Below are 9,259 nucleotides of genomic sequence, written 5' to 3' on the forward strand. Positions count from 1 at the left end.
TGCAGAGGTAGATTAGATCTGTGGATAAGATCAGTTTCACATGTAAGTATCTAATAATAAACGAAGGTATTCCTACTGCCTGATCCTGCCACCATGTGAGTGTGATGCCGGTATCAAGGCCTTTGCATCAAGTCACCAGAGTTCTTACCTCCATCTTCCTACTAACTCTGATTAGGTTTCCCACTTTCTGCAAAGGCCCCACAGCATCATGCTGCCACCATTATGTGTCGTCGTAGGGTTTCAGTTTGAGCTCAGTCCAATAAAATGCGCAGAGGTTTGTGGACGTAAAAGTGAGAAAACGTGAAATACAGTCGGTCCCCTTGCACTGTGGAACCTCCGTTGACTTCCTCGCGTTCGCCGCGCGTCGAAATGCACCGAACCCGACTGACTCTGTGGTTTCTGAGCTGCTGCTGATTAATTCATGAGCTGTGAATCATCAAAGCCGGAGCGAAGCTGCTGCTGCTGCTGAGGCCTGAACGATCCGGTCCTCTCTCAGTGAATATTGCTGTGTGAATCCTGTGGGAAATTTTGCCACACTCAGCTGTGACTCAGAGCACTGTTTGACTTCAACTCCCAGAAAGCCGCTGGGATAAATGGCAGATGAGCCAAATTACCGTGTGCAGAACGCTTTTGTGATGGCTCCTTCGACGTGTTTGTTAGAGTTCAGTCCAGTGTTGTGTGTGGTTTTTTTTTTCTCTTTTTAATTATCAAATTAACCTTTACCACAGAAACCCTCTGAAGTCGCACTGCGTTTACTTTCTGTGAGGCTCTCCAATAAATGCAGCTGGATCTTATGCAGCAGGCGCCGTTTGCCCTTTTTTTTTGTTTGTTCCCCCTTCTTTCTTTTGTTCGAAATCAAAAACTCGAGAAGGTTTATTCATTTCTTCTTCAACTGTGCCCCTCTGCGTTACCATGACAGCGGCCGTCGTCGCAGGTTGTTTGTGCAGCTCTTGTGTTTCTAAGTGGCTGGTCCTCTGAAGAGCGGCCAGGAAAGTGGCTCAGAAGAGCTGAACCATTCAGCAGCATGCAGGTACCGCAGCCTCCGGTCCCCTCGCGCCGCCCGGGATATCGCGCTGCGCCGCTAGCTCCGCTCAGGATATTATTAGCTGGACTAATATCGCTGATGTATGTTGTCTGAAAAATGCTGTTCTGTTCAGTGTGGATCACCCTTTTTTTTTTTTTCTGCCTCAAGGGGAAGACGGTGTGCTGCTCTCTGAAGTCCAGCTGCTCTAACAACAACTTTTCTTGTTTCCGTCTCCAGCAGTCGACAGGCGACGTCCCGACCACGCCCAAGTACGCCAAGGAGCACAGGGACCTCTTCTTCCCCGCCGCCCTGCCGGGGCCCGTCCTGCTCACCCACCCTGTCTGCCACGCGCTGCCCGCCCACGACGGCCAGGCCAGGGTGCCCTGCGAGCCCCTCAGCAAGGTGGCCCGACCCCAGAGCTCAGGCTTCCACCACGATCATCCGCAGCAGAGGAGAGCGGCCGGTCAAGCCGCCACGGCCTTCCTCCCACCTGCAGGTACGGCGCCCGAATCCTGACTAAAAGCAACTTTTTGTTGTCTTTTTTATTTTTTTTTTACACCATGTTCTTTTATGTTTGCTTTCTTCCCATGGAGAGAAAATCTTTGTTTACAAATGCGAAGAAAAAAATGTGGAAACAAACGTGAAATTAAACAGGAAGCGGGCATTACAGGATGTCGATTCGTGCTTAAAAAGTCTCATCTTTAAGGCCTTAATTTTAGATATATAATGTCTTAAATTCATTTAAAAAAAAAAACTGGCCTCTTGACAGAACTTTTAAATTTGATCAATTCGGATCCCCCAGAAAACTTGCTAAGCTCGGTGGTCGGTCCACCAGCGGTCGGTCCGCCGTGTTTTTGTATTAAAAGGTGTTAAGTAGACAGGAAAGGTAAAAATATTACTGGGTAATTAAACAACACCAGTGAAACTATTTAAACCCACAACTAGTCTTAAAATCAAAAACATAACTGAAATTAATATCAATAAATGTAACATTTGTTTCTTGAGATGATCAAAGCTGCTGAATTTGATTTCATGGTTGTTTAACATTTAAATGTCAGATTTTAAGGAGCTTGCAAGTTTACTCTGTAAAGGTTCAAAGAACAATATTCATGTTGTTTTGTTACCATGAGTTTAATCTTTGAGTTTGATATCTGTTCACAAATACAAATTAGTAAACTGCAATTATAACTTATTGCTAACTAGCTAAGGTAGCTAGCAGTTTGTGTTTATCATGGATAAATTCAAATTCATCATCAGTTATCTGGACAAAATTGATTCACATCTGGGTCTTTGATTCTGTCCAAAATGGCTTTAAAAAGTCTCAATTTTGAGTCGGTGAAACCTGCAGAAATGTTGCTTTATGTTCAATTCAAAATATTCAGTGACCTACAACATTCATGTTTAGAGATTTTTCTGTTTGTAAAATAGCAGATAAATAAAGTTAGAATTTCTGAACTAAAGAAAAAAAGGAAATTTACGTTTGTGAATATGAAATTTGCCAAATGGGGGATAATGTTTGGTTGGTTTGCTTTGGTATTTAATGTTTTTCTTCCACGAGGCCAGCAGGGGGCGCCAGAAGCCCTGATCAGCAGCATTACATAACAGAGGCCTGTGTGCAGTTTGTGTTTTGGCTTTTGGGTTTCGTCTGCCCTCAACAGGAGCTTCTGTCAGCAGAGTCCTCCAGGCTGCGAGTCTCTTCTGTCTGAATGAGCTTCTGGGAGGATTTGCTTTAAACTCGTCATGAATATTCAGTTCGGGCCATGCGTAATGGCTGCAGGAATTAAAATCCATCAACCTACTTAAACTTACCGTCTGATTATTGAAACTGCAACCTTGAGTTGTTTTGTGCTCACTTTTTCCTTGTGAGTTAGCGATCACATTTAAATGTTTTGAGACTGTTTTGTTGCTGTACACGTGGAGGTTTTACACCAGTTTCTTACTTTAACCCTAAATCGAACACAAATACTTTAACATATTAACTTTTTTTGTTGTTGTTGTGAAAGCTCTTAAGCATTATTCATGCTCTTTGTACCTTCCAGGACTTGACGCTGTCTGTAATTCCTCTGAGTTCGTTGACCTTTCAACATGTGCAAATCCACACAAAAGTGTGTTTGCCTCAGCAGGGATTTACATGCAGACAGTTTCGTCCCGCAGCATCTCACCGATGTAAATTATGTCACGGTTTCCAAGGCAACAATCACAGAGTCGCAGTGTGTATCCGTTTGCCATGACTGCAGGGGAATTTTTATCTATTTTTTATGTTTTGTGCTTGCAGGAGATCTAAAAAAAAAATAAAATGCTAAGTTTTTGTGATGCAACAAAGTTGGAAACCTTTACAGTGAAACGGAAGAACTCAAAATAAAGTGACTTTTGTTGCAGATTTTGAATTCTCTGCACAAACTATTTTGTCCCCCGACACAAAATCATAAGCTTAGAAAATACCCATTGAAACTGTTTATTTTGTGTGTTTTTAGCAGGTTTTCTAATTATTGCCGGTATATGAAGTAATAAATTCCTAAAATACATGGAGTTAAACTGCTGAGTTTTAGCTACGTAATAGCGATCAAGTTTTAGCTATTTAATCTGTCCTTTAAATGTTTTAAATAAAATTAATGTTTCATTACATTTTTATTTGGTTATTAAACATGTTTCTAACAAACAATGTGGCATATAATAATTTAACTTGAATTACTTGCATGCTAAAACAATTATTATATTTTTAATTATGTTATGACGTTATGAAAATAATAGTTGTATTTATTGTAAATGTTCATTATTTTGCTTCCTATTTGAGTTGTCTCTGAATCATCAAATGGATCTCGCGTCTTATTGGTTCACCTGCACAGCAACTCGGCTGCAGACCAATGAGATTTATTAGTATCAGTGTTTGCCCCGCCCTCTGATTTAAAACTAACAACTAAATTTGGATGTGCTGCAACACAAGTCTGACAAATGACTAAATAAAACGACTAAATAAATTTTCCATGTGATTTTACTCCATAACGTAAAAAAAATTTGAACACATATTTGATGAATCGTTGACATTCACACCGTCATCTCTGCAGCGTTGTCGTATGTCTGTGAGTGAATGTGCGCCGTGTTGTTTGATCCCTCAGAGGAGCGGGAGGAGCCCACAGAGGGGCTGCTGTACCGCCAGCAGGAGTCCCACCTCTGTCAGCAGATGAAACTGGCCACCGTCTCCCAGGGCCAGGAACCTTCGGCGGCCTGGTTTCAGGAGGAAGCGGCAACATGTAGCACCACGCAACCTTGTTCAGGTCAGAGCGCATTCATCTCAGTTCGTTAGGACATCATATCATGGCGTATGGCAACTGACAATCTAATAATTGCATGAGATCAAGACAAACTAAAGTTTAACTGGATGTCATTTCAAGGCATCACATTGCCGCTGAGCAACAAAAAGTTGTGATGCCTTTTTGAATGCGACATGAGAAAAGTCGTCTTTATCTTTGGCATACAAGGAGTGTGCATTTCTGTAGAAATGAAACATGGCTCCCTCCCTCTGCGTCTCTCCCAGACCAGCCGCCGTACGTCAGCGGCGAGCAGTCCAAGCTTCCAGACCCCAGCCGGATCCGCTCCCGCGTCCCGGCGAACATGCCAAAGCTCTTCATCCCTTCCACCGTCACCAAGTTCCCCCCGGAGATCACGGTGACGCCCCCGACTCCCACGCTGCTCTCCCCTAAAGGCAGCATCTCAGAGGAAACCAAGCAGCGACTGAAGGTAAGCCGCTTCGCCTCCCCATGCCAGACTCCCCAATAACTGCGTACAGCTCTGCTGAACAGCGCCCTCTGCTGTCTGCTTTCTCCTCCCCCTCTCCCTTGTTCAGAACGTCATCCTGTCATCCCAGTCCGCTGCCACGGTGAAAAAGGACACGCTGACCCAGCCGGTGCTGGAGGTGCAGGAGACGTCCAGCCAGGAGTCGTCTCTGGAGAGCGAGTCGGACGAGGAGGACGACTACATGGACATCTGAGCCTAAAACTCGGACTAGATTTCAACTTTTTGAAAAACAAAAAAATAATAATTGATTCCTGAGCAGCTGTCTGTGTTGATGCTTTGGTTGCCTCACGTGCCACACAGGACAAAAATAAAAATAAATAAATCTTCACTCCAAACGGATGAAATGCAGTATTCTACGGCGCTGCGTGGTTGCTCCGGTTGCGAGGAGTGTGTCGGCGCGTGACGGACTTTGAAGGCTTTCGTCCCGCAGCATGCCTGCAACGTGCCACTCATGCATATCACACGTCAAGCTTCTTCAGCTCTCTCGCTTCACATCCGACCCGGCAAAAAAAAAAAAAAGAGAAACGAAAAACAGTTCGCCGTTAACGGCCACCAGCGACATTTTTATGCATCTTTACTACGTCGTGTGCAGATTTTTTGTATTTTTTCCCCCCCTCTCCGGGCTGCAGCTAATCGCTTGTCTTGAGCACTTTCCTGTCACCGTTTACTCCGCCGCGACATTCTGGTCTCGACACGTCGCCACACGAAGCATTTGGGTGAAACCGGGAGGGAGGACGGCCGGCCGCGCCCCGGCTCCGTCCGTGGAGCCAACGGTCCACCAGGCCTCATGACCTGTAGCAGACTGAAAATGTTTACACTGAACACATGCGATGCTTCTCAGTTGGCACTTAAACTTGTGTTTTTCGTGTTATTATTCTGTCTCTATTGTGTGCATCTGTAGCTACGAAAACACTTGTCGCCAGGATGACGTCCTGCCACCAGCACTGATCCGAATAATGAGAGAGGAACTAGCTTTTGTACAAAACAAGAAATAAAAAAAAGAAATCTTTTGAATGTTTGTTGGATTGAGCTGGAGGGAGGAAGGTGCCGGAAACTCAACCCGACGTCAGAGGAACCGATGCGCGCAGCGACGAAGACTCTCCAATCTTGATGCCTTTCACTTGAGGACAGTTTGTCTCATTTCTTTGCCTAAACTCAGAGGAAGACGCACCGAATGTTTTTTACAGATAGTTTTCTATAAAAACAAAAAGAAAGACTTCTTTATGTTTCTTGAAAGCCGCGTTTGGTCATTTTTAAAGGGGCACAAATGGATTAACTGTTGCCAATGTAATAAAGAGAAGAAAAAAAATTCCTGCTTTGTTATGTTTGTTTGCTTTTGGGGTTGTGACAGGCTTTCAGGGGAATGTATGTGAAGCGGGTTCAAGTCCTGAGGTCGCTCCGACAGAACATGTTCTCTACGTCCGGACTGAATCCATTATTGATGTCAAACCAAATATATATATATTTGAAAAAACATGTTTTCTGTTTGAGTCTTTGAACCAAATTGAGCCACTTTTATTGCACTCTTAATACAGAGGCTACTCAAGACAATTCTTCAGTTCATAAAGTGAAACTTGTAGATTCATAAACTGAAAAAACACAAAATCCTATGGCCAACCTTGTTGGTGTTTCTAGTGCAGAATATTTGAGTACACTTGAAATGAGACAAAACTAACAAGCAACTTTTCAGCAAGATAAACTCTTGCTCAAAGTCAATAGTTCTTTAAAATTGCTGGAAAAAGATCTAGTTATGAGTGAAATGATCTGCCAGTGGAGCGATGAAAGACCTGACGCTCGACCAGATCAGTTTGGTTTATTTTGCTAAAGTCTAGAGAAGACGTCCTGCATCCTAAGTTCAAATAAAACCTCAGCTCGGCTTCTGGAAAGCTTTGCGTCCAGTGGCGGTTCTACCATGTTTTCCACCCTGGGGGATCTTCCTCTTGGGCACCCAAACCCTTCCCCCCCACCACCACAGACATCTCTTCTTATCATGTTTTGGAAAACGCTGCCAAAACAAAATCGATTCGACTGAATGCCGTGTGCATTCATGGATTTTATTAGATATTTTTTAGATACTTAAAACGACACAAACAATTTATGCAAGTCTATTAGAACTATACAACACTTCTAATACCATTATGAAAGTAAAAATGTTTTTCAAAACAGAGCGACATGAAAATGAAAACAGCATGAGGAAAATTAAAGCTTAGTCGCTGCTCCACATTTTAAGAGACATCCTTCAATAAATAAAAGCAGAGTGTTATCATTCAAAACACTGATCAAACATTAAATGTGATATTCTTTCACCTCCCTGTTGAGCAGCTGGCAGACCTCCCCGCTGACGTGGAGCTGCTGCTCAAAGGGCCCGTACACCGTGGTGTGAACTGTCTGACGCGAGGGAAGTCATTAGTCTTCATTAGCAACTTCCAGGAGTTTCTTATGAAGTGCTGTGAAGTTGTCATTTGCTCCCTTTGCCAGGAAAACTAGATGTGAGGTTTGTTTTCTTATGCGGAGGGCCAAATGTGAGCCTGCCTGCCCGGCCCCTGCTGCGTGCTTTTGAGATGCTGTAGTTCTTGTCTTTCTGCTGGGTGTGTTGCTCCCAATTATGTCAGCATATAAAAAGCTTGCAGTCATTCTTTTCGGCACACTTCAATGTTTCGGATCGCTCCAAAAATTTGTTTTTCAATTAGACAAAAATAAGCCGACTAGATAGAAAAATTATTTCAGATGACTTAATTATTTAAGGAAAACAAATGATCCAAATCAAGCTGAATACATATATATATATATATATATATATATATATATATATATATATATATATATATATATATATATATATATATATACATATATATTTTTTTTTTTTTTTGTCTTTTAGTTCAAAAGTTGACTAGTTTCTTCCTAACCTGTGAAATTTTGGAATCGCATAAATGGAGCCCAAATGACAACATGAAGGTTAAAAGATCTGAATTAAAGAATAGATGAGAAATAAAGTCATTAACATCCATCAGCTGATTCCCTGGCTCTGTTTGTTGCCTTTTGATCTGTTGGATTAGGCTAAAAAGATTTTAGCTGCGCTTCCATTGACCTTAAAATTGTTCGAATCAAAACTACTAAAATAAATTTGCTTAACAGAAACGTGGCAAATTTTAAAAAGCTAAAATGTTTCTACAAGATGACGCCCTGGGCAGTTGTCCATTTTGCCCATCTCAGAAACCGCCACTGAATTGAAGCGCCACAATTTCTTTTTTTTTTTTCAAAATGAGTCAAACATTCACAGCTACTGATCCCAAGAACATCAACAAGTCCACTTCTGAAGTGCTGGAGTGGCTTAGTCCAAGTCCAGACCTCCAATCAAGAGGTCGCGGCATCATCACCTTTCAAATGTGACTCAGTTATTCTTCCTCACTTTTGTAAGCGATTAACGCCCGTTATTGCGAACTGGACACTTTTGAAGCATTAAAGGTGTGACCCCCCCCAAAAAAAGCAGAAACAGAACAAATCTGCAGGGGGCATGCATATATATATATTGTTTAAATACTACATTTGTTGGATGTTTTACTTCAACAATTGAGTGAAAAATATAGTAAAAAGTTTCATGTTTCCAATCCGTGGCTCCACTTTCTCTACAGCAAGAAAAGAAAGCATCTGGTTTTCCATCAAAAGGCCGTCGCTGCGTGGCTGATGTGATCGAAGGGTGTGAGATTTCTCGTCAGTCCACTCCAGGGGCCCTTTACGGGCCCCGCTGCAGAGCCGTCTGATCCCTGGGCCCTGGCTGTATATTGGCAGCTGTTAACTGGAAGAGCGCACAGAGAGCTCCGTGCAGCCAGGGCAAATGGCTGCAGAGAAGAGAAAAAAGAGGAGGACTGGAATTTACCCAGGGAAGGATTCAGATATGAGGGACAACGGAGGACGAGACTCGCTGTGTTTCTGTAGGGACCCGGAGCTCAACAACAAAAACCTTTAATGTCAGCAGGAGACTCGTTTTAGGTCAATAATTCCTTAACGCTGATGAAAAAGCTCTAGTTCCGCTTACAACAAAACATTTTTCCCATGAGTGAGATAATCTGCTAGTATGTTTTAATCAATATTAAGTAATTATTTACCTAAAATATCTGCCTTTATCTTGCTAAAAAAAAAAAAGTTACTTGTACGTTAGCTCTGTTTTAATTCCAAGATATTTCCACTAGACACCAGAAATACTCGGTCAGATGTTTTTTGCAGAGCTTTGGCCTCCTGCTGTCAGCCGCACTGACTCGCCGCTCCGTCCAAACCTCCCTGCAGGATGGATGTTACGTAACCCTCCCCCCTCTGCCACGGCTGGCCTTGCAGCGGTCACACCTGTCACCTTTAGACACCTGTGAGTCACAAGGCTCACGCTGCTGCTGCCGACAGGTGCACCTCTGGGCCCCGACACCGTGACCCGAAGAGACCCGA

The 9,259-nt window shown here is 43.0% G+C and overlaps 1 protein-coding gene across 1 annotated transcript in view; it reads left to right on the forward strand.

Moving 5' to 3' along the window:
* cabin1 (calcineurin binding protein 1) overlaps nt 1–6,131 on the forward strand; it is a 47,131-nt gene extending 41,000 nt beyond the window's left edge. The window contains 4 exon segments of the mRNA XM_055050845.1: nt 1,262–1,520; nt 4,141–4,299; nt 4,560–4,762; nt 4,869–6,131. Of these exon segments, the coding sequence (XP_054906820.1) occupies nt 1,262–1,520; nt 4,141–4,299; nt 4,560–4,762; nt 4,869–5,012 (765 nt within the window). The 3' untranslated portion in view covers nt 5,013–6,131.
* Nucleotides 6,132–9,259: the final 3,128 nt, after the last annotated feature.

The sequence above is a fragment of the Poeciliopsis prolifica genome, unplaced genomic scaffold (genome assembly GCF_027474105.1).
Source record: "Poeciliopsis prolifica strain line A6 unplaced genomic scaffold, Auburn_PproV2 SCAFFOLD031, whole genome shotgun sequence".
Taxonomy (NCBI): domain Eukaryota; kingdom Metazoa; phylum Chordata; class Actinopteri; order Cyprinodontiformes; family Poeciliidae; genus Poeciliopsis; species Poeciliopsis prolifica.